The sequence below is a fragment of the Dendropsophus ebraccatus genome, chromosome 5, assembly GCF_027789765.1.
Source record: "Dendropsophus ebraccatus isolate aDenEbr1 chromosome 5, aDenEbr1.pat, whole genome shotgun sequence".
NCBI classification, from domain to species: Eukaryota; Metazoa; Chordata; class Amphibia; order Anura; family Hylidae; genus Dendropsophus; species Dendropsophus ebraccatus.
The window spans coordinates 39,232,185-39,249,714 of record NC_091458.1 but is presented as its reverse complement, the minus strand read 5'-3'; the positions used below and the strand labels follow the sequence as shown (position 1 = coordinate 39,249,714).

General features: G+C 44.8%; 1 protein-coding gene across 9 annotated transcripts in view; it reads right to left on the bottom strand.

Annotated features, from left to right (window-relative positions):
• Positions 1-17,530, bottom strand: part of FRY (FRY microtubule binding protein) — a 286,128-nt gene that overhangs the window by 103,845 nt on the left and 164,753 nt on the right. For all 9 annotated transcript variants that reach the window (XM_069969891.1, XM_069969894.1, XM_069969885.1 and 6 more), the window contains 7 exons: positions 16,989-17,128; positions 8,281-8,371; positions 5,226-5,305; positions 5,055-5,135; positions 3,625-3,793; positions 1,218-1,310; positions 1,038-1,136 (listed from right to left, as the gene is read on the bottom strand). In XM_069969891.1, the coding sequence (XP_069825992.1) occupies positions 1,038-1,136; positions 1,218-1,310; positions 3,625-3,793; positions 5,055-5,135; positions 5,226-5,305; positions 8,281-8,371; positions 16,989-17,128 (753 nt within the window). The remainder of the gene's footprint in view (positions 1-1,037; positions 1,137-1,217; positions 1,311-3,624; positions 3,794-5,054; positions 5,136-5,225; positions 5,306-8,280; positions 8,372-16,988; positions 17,129-17,530) is intronic.

Below are 17,530 nucleotides of genomic sequence, written 5' to 3'. Positions count from 1 at the left end.
CATCACTTTCATGCTGCCTGAACGACAAGTTACCCAGCCTTGATTGATAGATCCCTACCTATATCCAAACAGCCCAGCGAGAGATCTGTTAATTAAGACTGGTTGGGCATGGAGAAGTGTGATGGTGATGTCTGGTTCCCTTTAAATTATACATGAAGCCATAACTGGACAAGGATAGATGAAAGTTATATAGGTTTCTAGTGATGATGTATTGCAGGAATGGGGAACCTTCGGCCCTCCAGCTGTTGCAAAACTACAATTCCCATCATGTCTGGACAGCCAAAGCTTTAGCTTTGGCTGTCCAGGCATGATGGGAATTGTAGTTTTGCAACAGCTGGAGGGCCGAAGGTTCCCCATTCCTGATGCATTGTAAGGGGCTGCCATAACATAACCCTAAGGATTTGCCCTACAAGTGCATTTGAACATTATAGGAGCCCCCACCCCCATTGTCTGTTAATGGAGTAAACAGCAGCCTACAAGGCACTTTTCACATGGACTCACATGTTCCCGTTTCTTTCATACGCGTACATTAGGCAGGGTTCACAATAACATCGTGCCAGTTGTGCCATACTGGCATACATGCATGGACCGGCATTGTCCCAAATGGACATTAACAAGCTGAACATAGTCAACCAGTGACTATGTTTGGGTCATTTCCCATCCGTATACATGCTTGTAGTTGAACTAAGTTTAGTGAGTCAATATATCTTTGGCAATGCACATTTGGAAATTGCCAAAAAAGTAGTCACTAGTTGAATATTTGGAGCCTATGTAACCTTAATGGTTGCCACCTTCAACCTTCCTAGCTGTTGCCGAATTAGGACCCCTAGCATGGCATATAGTATTAGATTTAAAGGGATATATACCCATTTCCAATATTTTTTCGGCATAGTCATAGTCAGTCTCACTCTATGATATAGCCAGGCCATCACCCAACCAACCATAAGGAATCATGGTACAACCTTTCTTTCCTCCAAGCTAATTCCACTGTATTATAGAAACGCTAAAGCATGGGGCCTGGTGCAGTAAATACTCACCAGCGAATGCTTCTTCCTGGAAGATAGCTCAAGTGTTGTGTCATAAAGACTTTCCACAAAGTTCCTAAGACAAGGAACATTCACTTCATTTTTTACAGCCTGAAAAAGTAGAATAGAGGAATCGAACGTTAACACTGAACAGACTATATATCCCAGTAAATCAGACTGGAGGGGACTTACAGCAGCAACAGGTACCAGGATCTCCACAAACAGGCCGGCCAAAGCATGCTTAATGTCCTTGTCTTTTACTTCTAGGAAATAATGTGCACATTCCTGAAAGGTGAGAGAAGGTAGCCGTAAATAACACGGACTCATAACATGTGTATAAAGAAGAGGAAAGTGCCGCATACCATGTGCACAGTGGAGCAGAGGGTCACCTACCTGGGCAATAAAAACATCAGTGTAATAAACCGCATGTATACATAATGTCTGTTCCTGAACATATGCACTAACAGTTTATAACTGCATATTTTACCCTGCTGCAAAATTGCAGCAAAGCAAGTCTGTCCTTAAAGGGGTATTTCACACAAACATAACTTTTGATATGTTGCTGCCCATGGTGAGACTAACAATTTATTCCATACTTATTATATCTTAATCTCCTTCCCCCAGTTCTGAGCTGCTGAAGACACGTTAATCTGTGTGTGAGCCGCTCTCTCTCTCTCTCTCTCTCTCTCTCTCTCTCTGTCTCTCCCTCCTCCTCTCTCTCCTTCTAATACGGCTGATGTAAACAAGTCCTTGTACGGCTGTATGTGCAACATTGTAGGTTCTTTGTAATGCCGAGAGGGTTATTCTAAGGTCAAGCTGCTAATGAGCTCAATGTGATTAACCCTCCTAGCATTACAAGGAACCTACAATGTTGCAGATACAGCCTGCCAGGGTTTACATCACCTGTCTCATAAGGGAAGTGGGAGGAGGGAGAGACAGAGAGAAAGGCTCACACACAGATTTTTGTGTCTTCAGCAGAAAGCAGCAGCTAAGAACTGGGGGAAGGAGACTGAGCAGATAATCACAAGAATAGAATGCATTGTGAGTCTCACCATAGCCAGCAACATATGAAAAGTTATGTTTGAGCAGAATACCCCTTTAAAACAGGAGTTTTCTAAGCAAAAATTATTGTTGTCCTACCCACAGGATGAGCTGATGTTCCTGAAGCCTCGGTTCCACACATCGTTTCAAGTGGTGGTAATGCGTTACAGCTCCTATTCTCTTCAATCATTGTGGAGAGGCCATCAATAATTTTCGAAACATTTAAAGAGGTATTCCACTCAAACATAACTTTTTATATATTGCTGCCCATGGCTAGACGAACAATTCATTTCATACTTGTTATTATCTATTCAGTCTCCTTTTCCCAGTTCTGAGCTGCTGCTTTCTGCTGAAGACACATTAATCTGTGTATGAGCTTTTCTGTCCATTTCCCCCCTCCCTTCTGAGACAGCTGATATAAACAAGTCCCTGACTGGCTGTATCTGCAACATTGTAGCTTCTTTGTAATGCTGGGAGGGTTTTTCTAAGGTCAGGTTGTTAATGAACTCACTGTGATTATCCCTCCTGGCATTACAGAGTTGCTACTAAGTTGCAGATATTGACTTCATTACATCAGTCGTCTCAGAAGGGAGGAGGGAGGAGGGGGAGAGAAAAGCTCACACACAGTTTATTGCGTCTTCAGCAGAAAGCAGCAGCTTAGAACTGGGAGAAGGAGACTGAACAGATGATAACAAGTATGGAATGAATTGTTAGTTTCACCATGGGCAGCAACATATGAAAAGGTATGTTTGAGCCACTCTAGAATAAAGTTGACGAAGATGAACAATTTCCACCAAAGTACTCATTCTTCTTGTGAAAGAGGTCTGCTGTTCTTGAAAATTTCAAATAAGAGACAAAAGATGTATAGGTGCATAGACAAAATGTTGGCCAAACAGCTATCCCGAAAACAAAAGGGTCGTGCCGTAAAAATCCAATATGGCCGATCCAACATCATCTTCCACAGAATAAACAGGGGGCTGCTACACATGCAAACATGCTAAAAACTGGAAAGAATGTCCTCAGGATATTTTAAGAAAGATGGTTTGTCCTATACCCGGTGTAACTGATGATATATGTGCAGTATTTATACCTGCACGGTGCAGGTATAAATACTGCACATATATCATCAGTTACACCGGGTATAGGACAAACCATCTTTCTTAAAATATCCTGAGGCTACAGCCAGCCACAGGATTGTCATGCACATGGACGTTCGTCGTGGTGAAGCGGAGATCATTTATTCAGTGGTTGGTCACCTATCATCCTACATCAATAGCTTAACATTATAACATGAGCAATCTCCGAAGACCGAGATGACCAGCCCCTCATTCACATAAAACATATAAAACATCCAAATAAAAAAAGGATTCACAGTATTTGCTAGAAAAACACCCCATATTCTATGGTCCAAATTATCAAAGGTTAAAAATTCACAGGGTTTCTGCTCCTCTTACTCAACATCAAGATCCGGTGCAGATCAATTTCAACGGCTCGGGTAAAAAGAAAAACGACTCAATGTCATCCCCTACACTAAGTGACAGCGGATAATAAATGATACCTGCATGAACTGTAAAGAGGCTTCAAAGTCTTCCACTGGATACATCTTAATGCGGAAGAATTTCATTCCCATTATAAGACTGATGACGCTTTGAACCACATATGGGTTCTGCTCTTTGTGCCTCAGCTCTTTTAACTCGGCCATAAATTTCTTCTTCACGGAAGGAAACCTGACAAATGGAAGAAGACAGCTAATAAATTGTACAAAATTATTCTATTCACAATCGTTCTTGGCATCCCCTCTATAAAACTACCCCGATGATTTAAACAGTGCAGCCGAACCCCTCTAAGACCATGAGCCATAACAAAGGCTCAGCTGGCCAACTGTATCCTATTGAGGTCAAGCCTTACATTGGGTTTTTTCTTGCCGCCATCATTCTTCAATGTATAGATGGGGAAAAAAAGACATGAAATGTGTATTTCTGTGACACTGCCAGTAAGATGGATCTCCAGACACAGATGCAGTTGAATGGAATGGCAGAGCAGAGAGCCAGCAGCTTCCTCTTCTGTCGATCCCTTACTGCCGGAATTATGTGATCTCATGCAATGGTATGATGTCATTGTGACTGTCTGGGGAACCCATCTTGGTAGCTTATAGGCTGCAGGCCCAAATAGAGAGATAGCAGATCCATTCATTGTGAGAACAGGACTAGGTTTTATTTTTTTCTATTTGGCCAAGTGGGGGCATTAAAGCTATAGTACACTTAAGTAACATACATGGTGAATCTTTCCCCACCTGGAGACTAACAATTTGTTCCATACTTGTCATTACCTTTGCATTCTCCTTCCCCCAGTTTTGAGCCTGCTGCTTTCTGCTAAAGACACAGAAACTGTGTGTCAGCTGTTCACTCCATAAACAGTTTCCTTGGCCGTCTGTTTCTGCAATCTGTGATGCCAGGAGGTTAAGATACTGGTGACCTCACTGTGATTAACCCTCCTGGCATTACAGAGTATACAGACAGCTGGCTACGGACACTGTTTACATAAGAAGGGAGCGGTGAGGAGGGAATGAACAGCTCATACACAGTTTTTTGTGTCTTTAGCAGAAAGGAGGAGGGGAAGGAGACTGAAAAGATAATAACAAGTATGGAATGAATTGTTAGTGTCCTGGAGGGGGGGATGATTCAACATGTATTCTACCTGAGCAGAAAACCCCTACATTTCAGGCAGAAAGGGGTCATTAAACTTACATGAGGAATGGTGTGGTCATTGTTCACATGTAAAGATATGTGTTTTATATTAAAACTAGGCACATCATAGCCTACCTAAAGGGCAGGTCTGTCTTACAAGTTGATCATATCTATAACTAAACACCCTACTTGAATTCGGAATTACATTTGCACAACTGTGAGTATCTTTTCTTATTTATGCTTTAAGTATAATTTCCAATTCCATAACTATCAGGATACGGTAACAGTATAGGGCACTTACTTTGACTGAGCTAAAACACCTACGACTTCTGCATATAGATCGGCCACAATGTGCATATTACCAGTGTTTGGACCTAGATACCTAAGAGTAAAAGATTAAAAAAAATAATGATGATTAAGAACTCAGCTGAACAGGAACACTGGTTTCAGCTACTAGTCTGAACTGCTTTACCCTTCTTTGTATTTAAAGTGCTTGAAAGCCAAGGTTATGACTTCATGAACCAAGCTGTCAATTACCGGGTGCAATGGAATCTGGAAGACAAGGAAATTGTGCACTGTAATTAGAAAGGTCAATTGGTTCATAGGGAATGCAATGTATTTATTTCCAGTATCATATTCCACATGGCTCCACTGCATACATATAGGCTAAGACCAGTCTATTAGGAAGACAAATAAATCAATTCTTTTGGAGGGTGGGAGGAAACTACAATGAAGCCATGAAACGATGACGCATCCATACAACTCCACGTATTTGGTTTACAATAATCCTAAGACAGTGATACAACATGCCAATCACAGATCAATGAGAGAGAGATCGAAATTATATTTCGGATCTATTGTATATATAAACTCATCCTTGAAGATGTCGGACAATGCTACTGGTGGCTCTTAGCGATGATGCATCTCGAGAATGCTTCAGTTGGATCACTCAGCCTTTGAATACCTGTGGCTGACGAAGTTGGATGCAGCCCTAAGAAGCTCTGGAAAACATGGATACAGACATAGGCCATAGGCTGTATCCATGTTTTCCTGGACTCCCCAGGGCTGCATCCAACTTCGCTGGGCACCGGTATTCAAAGGTTGAGTGATCCAACTGAAGCATTCTCGAATTGCACTCATCTCTAGTGGCTGTCCTTCAACTAAGACTGTAAATAAGCTGGAAAGTAGAATTTTTAAAATTTCCCATGGGGAAACCTATCATATTGAAAAGACTACAGTATTACTTAAGCTCCCCACTGTTCCAGCACCAAGGCGCCAGTGAACTCTGTAGGTCATTGATTACATAGCTGCATCATTGTTATGCAGCAGCAGTCTTGTTCCGCACACCAATGGGACCAGTGACTGCAGCAATTCTGTGGGTATAGAGGCAGGACTTCAATAAATAAAGACCATCAGGGATCTCCAGGTCACAAGCACTGAAATATTCGGATATTTATAGGTCTGGTATTATGGTAGTCTCTCTACTTGTCAAATTTTTTTTGCAATCTGGAAATATTCCTTTAAAGGGGTTATCCCTAGATTGAAACTTATCCCCTAGCCACAGAATGGGGGCCACCTAGCTGACTGTTAAGGCTGCAACCTCCGGGACCCTCACCAATCACTAGAATGAAGGTCGGCTGTCTCCCAATAGAATGGAGCAAGTGCTGCTAAAAACATTCCCTACTGGAAAAGTCCCTTGACAAACATCTGATCACAAACTGACCTCTTACTGGGACCCCCAGCGATGAGCTGTACCCTACAGGAAAGCTGACAGCAAGTGTTTGCTTTCCCTATAGCACCCCAACAGGTGAAATTAAGCATTACACAAGGCCCATTCAAATCAGTTGGTTGTCTGTACCATGTAGGACAGGTCCTCCCAAGAGAGAAGACATTCTTTGTAATGGCTTTACTTGCTGGCCAAGAGATGAGCACCTTGAATAGAGGATACCCTCTCGCTAATACCTCCTCTAGATACCCTAAGGCCATGTTCACACGTTGTATTAGACCGGCAGTTCCGTGACCCAGCCGGGTCACTGAAAGGCTGGTCTCTGCCTGGATCATCCCAGCCGGTACATAAGTACCGGCTGGATGATCTTTCCGGCTGCATTAGCGCGTGCCGCTGGCTTCATTGTGTGAACTGACAGGGTTTCCTATGGCTGCAATTCATTGAATTGCGGCCGCAGAAAACTATCATGTCAGTTATTTGCGGCGCCGCACAGGATCCCGGCCGGAGTGTATACGATGTGTATACGCTCCGGTCGGGATCCTATAGAGGAATAGTCAATGTTCAACACTGCATAAAGTACGGCCGTTGTTGCCGATGGCAACAACGGCCATACTTTTAGGTAGTGTGAACATAGCCTAATAGAGTATATAAGAATAGTTTTAAAGTTGTTCTCTAATGAGGACTCCTACTATTCATACACCCCATTAGGGCACAAAGAAATTACAAAGACGCCAGTCTCATAACAAGATTCTATAAACAGCTTATTACTCAGTCAGCTTCTTTTACCAAAAGGGAAGACATTATATGAAGATTCCTTTAAAGGGGTTGTTCACCAATTTTTTTCTCTTTCAAATGAACTGGTGACAGAAAGTTATACAGATTTGTAATTTACTTCTATTAAAAAATTCTCAAGTATTCCAGTACTTATGAGCTGCTGTATGTCCTGCAGGAAGTGGTGCTTTCTTTCCAGTCTAGAGAGCAAGAGAATTCCCGCAAATGACTCGCGGCGGATTCCGTTGCTCGTACCCGCACGCGGCAGCGCGCATCTTCGCCCGTGCCATAGACCCTAATTTATGCACGGGCGGATTCCGCATTCCGCCGAAAGTAACATGACATGCGAAATCTGCCTGTGCCATAGACACTATTCTATAGTCATACGCGTGAATTCCGTAGTGTGCACGTACCCTCAGACTGGAAAGAATACACCACTTCCTGCAGGACATACAGCAGCTCATAAGTACTGGAAGATGGGAGGTTTTTTATTAGAAGTAATTTACAAATTTCTGGCACTTTCTGGCACCAATTGAAATAAACTGAAAAAAAAATTGGTGAATAACCCCTTTAAGATGGACAGTGACCCCCTACCCAGCTCAGTACTAAAGGGACTCATGTAAACACAGCACAACTGCACTATTCATTTCCAATTAATCGCCTTCCGTAAAACTGTCCCTAGTAACCACGTAGCTGTGCTTCCCAGGCAAAGCGGACTCCGATCCCCAGTGAATACCTATATATGAGTACATTCCGTGCAGAATGCTGCAGGATATACAAGCGCCTTATAAATAAATGATCATGAATAACGGCTATACGCGGCTTTTCCTTCAACACAATATATGATCCTCGGATATTGCTGCGCAAAATTAAATTCATCTTCGAGAACATCTGCCGGCGACTTAATGTATATAATGCCACTAAATTCAATCTTCTCTGCATTATCTGCTTCCTGAAAACATAGGAAGAAATTATGACCGCTACATTAATGAGAACTATAAATGTGCAATCAATGGCCGCCTCATCTTACCTGCTTTAGGACTTCTATAAGCACTAATGAGAAAATAAAATCAATGGCCAGATCCCTCCGCTCCATCAAGTAATCCTTCTGCTGCTCGTCTCTGAAAAGAACACGAGATGAATAATTGTTAATAACATCAGGGAAGCCCCCATATACATAGGCAAGTCAAGCCTTTCAAGCTGAGGCCATAAGAATGGTTGGCCCCATGCAGCAGCCAGTGACCATATTGCTAAGGCTATGTTCTCTTTACATTGCAACACTAAAGCAATGAATAGAACAAAGAAAAAAATGTCTCTCCCCTTTCTTAGGCTTCATTCACATTCATTTTTGGAAACAAGTCAATGACACGTTAAAGAGGTTTGTGCTGTCCTATCTCAGGGTAGCATAAACTATTGACAGAGAAGCTGAACAGAATGGTGTATCACTTACATTGTTCTGTACAGCTGATTCAGAGATATCCTCCTGAATAACATGGACAATAAGTAGTTCTCTCCATTATGTGCATGAGCCCAGTAATGCTGGATATTCATGAGAATCAGAAAACTCCGCCCACCAGCTGCTGATTGGCAGTTATCTATCCAGGCTGTGTATAGGCAGTCGACTGTCAATCAGCAGCTGGAGGGCGGGGGGAGGGGTGTGGCAAGAATCCTATTCTCCTGCATATTAGGAGAACGGCTGAACAAAATGATGAAAGTAATACACTGATCTGTTCAGCATTAGAGATGATCGAACATCGGGAAATCTCAGGTTTGATTGAACAGAAAACTTCTGCATTTGATTCCTGATGCCACTGGGAACACATTGACATTGAGATATATATTGGCATCCCCTTTTGACAGGTTACTGACGTACAGCTCGACACAAGATTGAAAACATGATGTAAATGTACCCCCTAAGTAAGGTATCCTCTATTACTGCAATTACTGCTTAGACTGTATATCTCGAGTGGAGACCTTCCTGCAGGGTCAGCTTGCACACCATGTTCCTTATTCCTTTACTAATTTTAGAATTTACTATGTACTCTTACAACTTCAGAGCGGCTTGAAAACTTTTTATTGCTACCAATATGAAAGCACTGTCATTTAAAAATACTCGAAAGTTTTGATTGGTCCAGGTCTGGGTGTTCAGATCCCCACTGATCACTAGAAGAAGTGCTTGGCTTTGTTCTGTCTTTCCATGCTGCAAGAAATGGGCTCCATAGACTTTCTATAGAATCCACAGGGAGAGAAGCTCTTATCTGAGCTTATGAATAAGTGGAGGGTTTTATACTTAACTTTTGACACTTAAATTTTTTTCAGTTACTAAATGATAGCATTATAACTTCTAAACTTCCCATATGAACTACAAAGACCAAAACTGTAATTCGAGGACTTTGTAGAGATGTCGATCTATATCAGAACTGATTTGAGAACATAGTGCTTGGGAGCTTTTACATATATTCTGATGAATGCTCTATAGAAATAAATTCTTATCCCAAAACTAGTAAAAACATTTCAATATGTGTAAATTACTAGTGGTGCAACTGGTTCCTAAAATGTACGAAATCTTGCCCCCCCCCCTCAAACTCCACTGACCACTGTATAGTCAATTATTTATGTACTTATCCAAACATTTTTCCCATCCACAGTAATGCCCCTATTCCACGAGTCATTTGGAGGAGCAAACGAGCGCTATTAGCGCCCGTTTGCTCCTCGTTCCCCGCTCGCTGCCGCCGCTATTCAACGCGGCTGCAGCGAGTGGGTGAGTGCGGGAGGGGCGGCGGGGAGCTGCTGGGGGGGCTGCTCGGAGGATCGCTGATCGTCCGGGCAGCCCATAGGATATAGCAGCATCTGCTGCCGACGCTCCTATTCAACGGAGCGACGGCAGCAGATCGCTGCTATATCAGTCGCTTGTTTTTCAACATGTTGAAAAACAAGCGACTGCAACGATCAGCCGACATGAACGATGTCGGCTGATCGTTGCACTCTATTCCACGGGACGAATATCGTTCATAGCGGCCGATATCGGCCGAATACGAATGATATTGCTCCTTTAAACGACCCGTGGAATAGGGCCTTTAGTGAAGTGTCTGATCACTAGGGGCCTACCACTGGGTTCCACAATGATCTCAAGGATAGGATTCCTATGTCTTCCATATTAACAAAACTATAGGTAGGCATGCTGCTCCATTAAACTCTGTATCTGTACCACAATCTGCACAATCTGCACGACTCTGTATCCACAATCTGCCCTCCCCCAAACCACTTGTACCTTCGTATAGCTGCTTTTAATCCAAGATCTGTCCTGGGGTCCGCTCAGCAGGTGATGCAGTTATTGCCCTTAAAAAACTTTTAAACTTGCAGTCCTGTGCCAAATGGTTATGGCCTAGAGTGTCTGTGCATTAGGCTGGCACCACCTCTCCATCCCTCCTCCCCACCCTCCTTATCATTAGGAATGCTACAGGCAGATTGTCTCCTATTCATCAGCTGTGTGAACACGGCACATGGGCTGGATCGGTAAGGCACCTGTGCAGTGTTCACTGCAGAGGAACAGGAAAAATCCTGCCAGTGGCATTCCTAATGATGAAGAGGGTGGGGAGGAGGGACGGAGGGGTGGTACAAAGTTAGGGCACAGATACTCTAGACCAAGGCTGTTTGACACAGGGCTGCAAGTTTAAAAGTTGTTTTTTAGGACAATAACTGCAGCTATCCGAAGATAGTGGTTTGGGGTGGGCAGATTGTGGGAAAAACTTGGATCACTTTAAAAAAAAAAAAAAGGCAACGGCACTCACTCAGAATAAAACAATGTTTTATTCCAGGGTATAGCAAACAAACATGCAAGGAGTTTAACTGAACAGAGCGACGACTATCACGTTGGCACATTTCTACCAGCCGCCAGAAGCAGCATCGCTCTGTATAGTGGAACGCATAAACTGTTTTAACCTATTAAGGGTGAGTGCCACTGCCTTTCTTTCTAAAGTGTAGATGTTGGAATATAGACATTGCGGGACCATGAAACACCCCTCGAATAATTGGGTCTGCTATACTCCGGAATAAAGCATTGTTTTATCTTGTCAAGGGTGAGAGCCATTGCCTTTTTTTCTCTCAAGTGTGAATGTTAGAACTGTGTGTACACCTGCTGCTTTATACATCCAACCCCTGACAGGTGTCATTGCCAAAGGATAATAAAACTTCTCACCTCACCGGTGAATGGATGGCTGATCTACGCATTTACCTATATTAACAACAAATCCTTCCATATACAGAGGAAAATTTTGCGCTCTCTCTCTATATATATAGAAAGCATAAAAGGAGTCTAATAAGTATTCGGAGACAAGACAACTCCTCTCCCCACGTGATGGATGAGAACAATGTCATCCCATTTATTAGAATTATAACACTTGCGTTCAGCCTAGAAACCTTTTACCACTTCAATAAACAAATAAGAGACGCTCCAGCCTCGACTAAAAGGGAGCAAAGCTCTTCTCTGGAACCGTTCAACGGCCATAAGTGACAGGTGGAGCACTTGAAGGCTATAGATGGACGGATATACAGAAGTCTTCTCTAGACAAGTTTAAACAATGGAATTACTGGCAGAATGGCTAGAGAGGTCACCATTACAGCTGTAAAAGACTGTAACAATGCCATGATTGATGAGGAGAGAAGTCGACATGGATTACGAGCTGCTTTGAACCAAAACAGAACAAGGAATTTCCTGTCTTGGTTTATCACTGCTCCATAGACTTCTATGTTATTTCTATACATTACATGACAGACAACGGCTACATTTTCTTATTAAAAGGAAGAGGAGCATAATGGACGATGGAACCAGAGACCCGCGTAACAGGTGGCAACCAACCAGGCCGCAATATTAAAGCTTGAAAGCGGCCGTCATTTCCTCCCATTACATTGTGTTAGACTGCTCTGTAATCCGGTTACTGACATATGATACCAGGAGTGTATGGGAGCAAGAATCAAAGGAAAAGGGTAATCTGGTAAAAGTGCTTATTTACTCATCCAAGAAAGTTCTCACACCTTATTTTGGGAATTTTAGCACCTACAGAATGTTGATCTATCACTGCACATGCCTTAAAGGGGTTGTCCAGCAAATAACTTTTTCTTTCAAATCAACTGGTGTCAGAAAGTTATATAGATTTGTAATTTACTTCTATTAAAAAATCTCAAGTCTTCCCATACTTATCAGCTGCTGTATGTCCTGCAGGAAGTGTTGTTTTATTTTCAGTCTGGCACAGTGCTCTCTGCTGACATCTCTGGCCGAGACAGGAACTGTCCAGAGCAGGAGAGGTTTTCTATGGGGATTCATAGAAAACCGAGACAAAGTTCCTGTCTCGGCCAGAGATGTCAGCAGAGAGCACTGTGTCAGACTGAAAATAAAAAAACATTTCCTGCATGACATACAGCAGCTAATAAGTATGAGAAGAATTGAGATTTTTTAAATAGAAGTAAATTATAGATCTATATAACTTTCTGATATCAATTGATTTGAAAGAAAAAGATTTTTGCTGGACAACCCTTTAAAGGGGTACTCTCGTGATTTTTTTTTTTTAATTTCAAATTAACTGGTGTCAGGAAGTTATACAGATTTGTAATTTACTTCTACTTAAAAATCTGAAGCCTTTTATTACTTATCAGCTGGTGTATGCCCTGCAGGAAGTTGTGTTTATGTTTCAGTCTAACACAGTGCTCTCTGCTGCCACCTCTGTCCAGGACAGGAACTGTCCAGAGCAGTACTAAAATCCCCATACATATATCCTCCCCTGCTTTGGACAGTTCCTGTCACAGACAGAGGCGGCAGCAGAGAGCACCATGTTAGACTAGAAAGAAAACACCACTTACTGGATGACATACAGCAGCTGATAAGTACTGGAAGACTGGGGATTTTTAAACAGAAGTAGATTACAAATCTATATGTTTCTAACACCAGCTGATTTGAAATGAAGGCAGCTATACAAACCGCATATTTAGTGAGCCATCGAAATGGATGCCTCCAGTGCACAGGTGACAAGTGGTAACACTATTCCTGTTGCAACAGCAACCCACAGGTGTAAGGGCTTACCGTATATACTCCTCCCAGCCAGGGGCGTAGCTAATGTCTCCTGGGCCCTGGTGCGAGAGGCCAACTTGGGCCCCCCCCCCCCCTCCTTTCACGACCAAGTGATGCTATTGTTGTGTGTGTGTGTGTGTGTATATATATATATATATATATATATATATATATATATATATATATATATATATATTATATATTATATATATACACAGTGGTGCCTTGGATTATGAGCATAATTCGTTCCAGGACCGTGCTTGTAATCCAAATCCACTCTTAAACCAAAGCAAATTTTCCTATAAGAAATCATGTAAATGCAGACAATTGGTTCCACACCCCAAATATATTTATTATTCTGTACTGTACAGTAATGAAGAGGATGGGAAACACAAGGGTGGACAGAGACTGCAGGGAGTATGAAGGAATGAGCAGGACAGATGTGGGCACATACATGCAGCACTCTCTGTCCGGGGAGAGAGGGGTTACAGCTATGGAGAGATTACCCCCCCCCCCACACAGTCCTGTCCCCTGATGTAAGCCCCAGCCTGAAGGGGATCTGCTATGATTTGGAAGGTGTTTAGAGTACAGTGCTGTAGACCCCGCTATGCAGGCCATGCCCCTTCTCCACTCGCGCTCCCACCCAATACAGGAAGTTCTTAAACCAAAGCAATGCTCTTAAACCAAGTCACAATTTTGAAAAACTGTGAGCTCTTCAACCAAAACGCTCTTAAACGAAGTTACTCTTAAACCAAGGTACCACTGTATATATATATATATATATATATATATATATATATATATATATATATATATATATATATATATATATATATATATATATATATACACACACACACACACACACACCAAGACAGATATTACCTATTACTGCCATACTGTTACCGACCAAATCCTGTATACTGAGACCAATATTACCAGTAATACCAGTATATAGGGAAGAAACATTACCGCCACACCACAACCACTACCATCACCACCATATTGTTACTGACCAAATCCAGTACACTAAATCACCTCATCCAGTCATATAGAGGTGGCCCCAGCTCTACACAGGCTCTATACACCATATACATTACACTGCAGTTATATCAGGTGACTCACAGGAGACGTCTTTTCTGATCGGAGTTCTTTCCTTTTCATCTTCTTCTCCATCTGCCCTCGGCCGTTATGAGAACTTCTCCGAGCCACGAATCCACAGAATCTGCCAGACAGACATATTAGGCTCCACACTCTGACACCATCTCCATCTCTCTACACACTGCACATCTGTACTGCCCCCTTTACACCCTCATTTAGTGGGTAGCCCTGACTCTATGTGACCTCCTAATAATATATGCCCCCCTCTGTGTATTCCCTCTCCCCCTATGTTGCCCCCCCAAATAGATGGCCCCCTCTACCCCCTCCCTTATAGATGGCCCACTCTCCCCCCACCCTCCCTTATAGATGGTCCCCTCTCCCCCCACCCTCCCTTATAGATGGTCCCCTTCCCCCCCCCTCCCTTATAAATGGTCCCCTCCCCCCCCTCCCTTATAGATGGCCCCCTCTACCCCCTCCCTTATAGATGGCCCCCTCTCTCCTCACCCTCCCTTATGGATGGTCCCCTCTCCCCCCACCCTCCCTTATGAATGGCCCCCTCTCCCCCCACCCTCCCTTATAGATGGTCCCCTTCCCCCCCCCCCCTCCCTTATAGATGGTCCCCTTCCCCCCCCCCTCCCTTATAGATGGTCCCCTTCCCCCCCCCCCCTCCCTTATAGATGGTCCCCTTCCCCCCCCCCCCTCCCTTATAGATGGTCCCCTTCCCCCCCCCCCTCCCTTATAGATGGTCCCCTTCCCCCCCCCCCCTCCCTTATAGATGGTCCCCTTTCCCCCCCCTCCCTTATAGATGGTCCCCTTCCCCCCCCTCCCTTATAGATGGTCCCCTTCCCCCCCTCCCTTATAGATGGTCCCCTTTCCCCCCCTCCCTTATAGATGGTCCCCTTTCCCCCCCTTTATAGATGGTCCCCTTCCTCCCTCCCTTTATAGATGGTCCCCTTCCTCCCTCCCTTATAGATGGTCTCCTTTCCCCCCACCCTCATAGATGCCCCCTCCTTTCCCCCCACCCTCATAGATGGCCCCCTCCTTTCCCCCCACCCTCATAGATGCCCCCCTCCTTTCCCCCCACCCTCATAGATGGCCCCCTCCTTTCCCCCCACCCTCATAGATGGCCCCCCTCCTTTCCCCCCACCCTCATAGATGGCCCCCTCCTTTCCCCCCACCCTCATAGATGGCCCCCCTCCTTTCCCCCCACCCTCATAGATGGCCCCCCTCCTTTCCCCCCACCCTCATAGATGGCCCCCTCCTTTCCCCCCACCCTCATAGATGGCCCCCTCTTTCCCCCCCACCCTCATAGATGTCCCCCTCCTTCCCCCCCACCCTCATAGATGTCCCTCTCCTTCCCCCCCACCCTCATAGATGTCCCCCTCCTCTCCCCCCACCCTCATAGATGGCCCCCCTCCTCTCCCCCCACCCTCATAGATGGCCCCCCTCCTCTCCCCCCACCCTCATAGATGGCCCCCCTCCTCTCCCCCCACCCTCATAGATGGCCCCCCTCCTCTCCCCCCACCCTCATAGATGGCCCCCCTCCTCTCCCCCCACCCTCATAGATGGCCCCCCTCCTTTCCCCCCACCCGTACAGGCTGATAAAAAAACAAAACTTAACTCACCTGACATCGCGCTCCCACGTTGATTCTCACTCCTCCTGGTCTGTCCCCGGCTGCTGCGCGGCTGCCGGGGGTGTCGCGTCTTATCCCCGGCAGCGCGCGCATCCCAGAACTCCCTGCGCGCCGGAAACCGGAAGTCAGGGCCCAAGGCGCGCAGGGAGTTCTGGGATGCGCGCGCTGCCGGGGGAAAGACGCGACACCCCCGGCAGCCGCGCAGAAGCCGGGGAAAGACGGAGCCAGACTCTTGTGACCGCAAGCAAAACAATGCTTGCGGTCACAAGAGTGATTGATCGGGGGGCCCCGCGGGGCCCCCCTTGTGGCGGGCCCGGTCGCGGCGGCGACCCCCGCGACCACGGTGGCTACGCCACTGCTCCCAGCGTACATACGGTAAACACCTGCTCTGTAAATATTAAAAATTAAAATTTAAAAACTTTTTTTTTTTTTAGAAAAGTGAGGATCTTAGCAAACTATTTTATCAAACAGAGTGTACCATGTCGCCACGTTAAGGCGTCCTCAGCATTTTCACACTAGCAATGGCCTTTCCTGGGCTGAATAAGCCTACAACTGGGCAGATAGGAGTCAAATCATCTCTTTTATAGCAGCCTTGGGACATGGGTGGAGTGGAAGCCAACAGGAGGTAGCCACACCCCCCACATTCGACAGAAAAAAAGGGAAATTTTGGCAGCACATCTATGACTCTGTTCACACTGCAGGTTGCACGCTGCTTGTGGGTTGCAGCGTGCAACCTGCAGTGTGAACAGAGTCATAGACGTGCTGCCAAAATTTCCCCTTTTTTCAACACTATTCCTGTTGCCATCCGCATAATCAGTCCAGGCGATAACCGATACCAAACCAGTGAACAACCTTATCATAGAGATGCGGGAAGCCATGTATCCATACAAGTATTGCTTTTATATTATCATCAATATCTGTTATTCTTGGCAGCGTTACCCTTTGGATTTGGTGTTCGTCCTTGGCCTGTACTCATGTGACTCGTCCTCAATCCCATTCTGACGTTTGTACCAGTCGAACAAGGTGCGTAGTATGGAGGGTAAGCAATAGTCGGACAATGAGCTCATTGAGCTTATTACCTGGCAAGAGAAGAAACAATGTTAAGGTAAACAATGATTGCAACCACATTACTCCGAGCAGCAGCACCCATAGGTGGCGGATCTGCATAGGACACCGCTCATCAAGAAATCTGGTAATTTGACTAATTTACAGTAAACATTCACTGACATTTATATACTGGAGCTGTAGTTACCCTATTAGATATCCTGATGGCATCTACCATGGCCGGCGTTAGCACAAGGTTTACCTCGGCAAGTGCCGGGGCCCACAGCATCTCTAGGGGCCCATAGAGGGAGACGGGGCCGATTTTCTGATGTTCAACCTGCTCACTGTAGTGCAGGGTGAGAACTGAACATCAGAAGACACAGAAGACGGAGCAGGACCTGCACAGAGAGTGAAAAGTGATAAGGACCTGATCACAT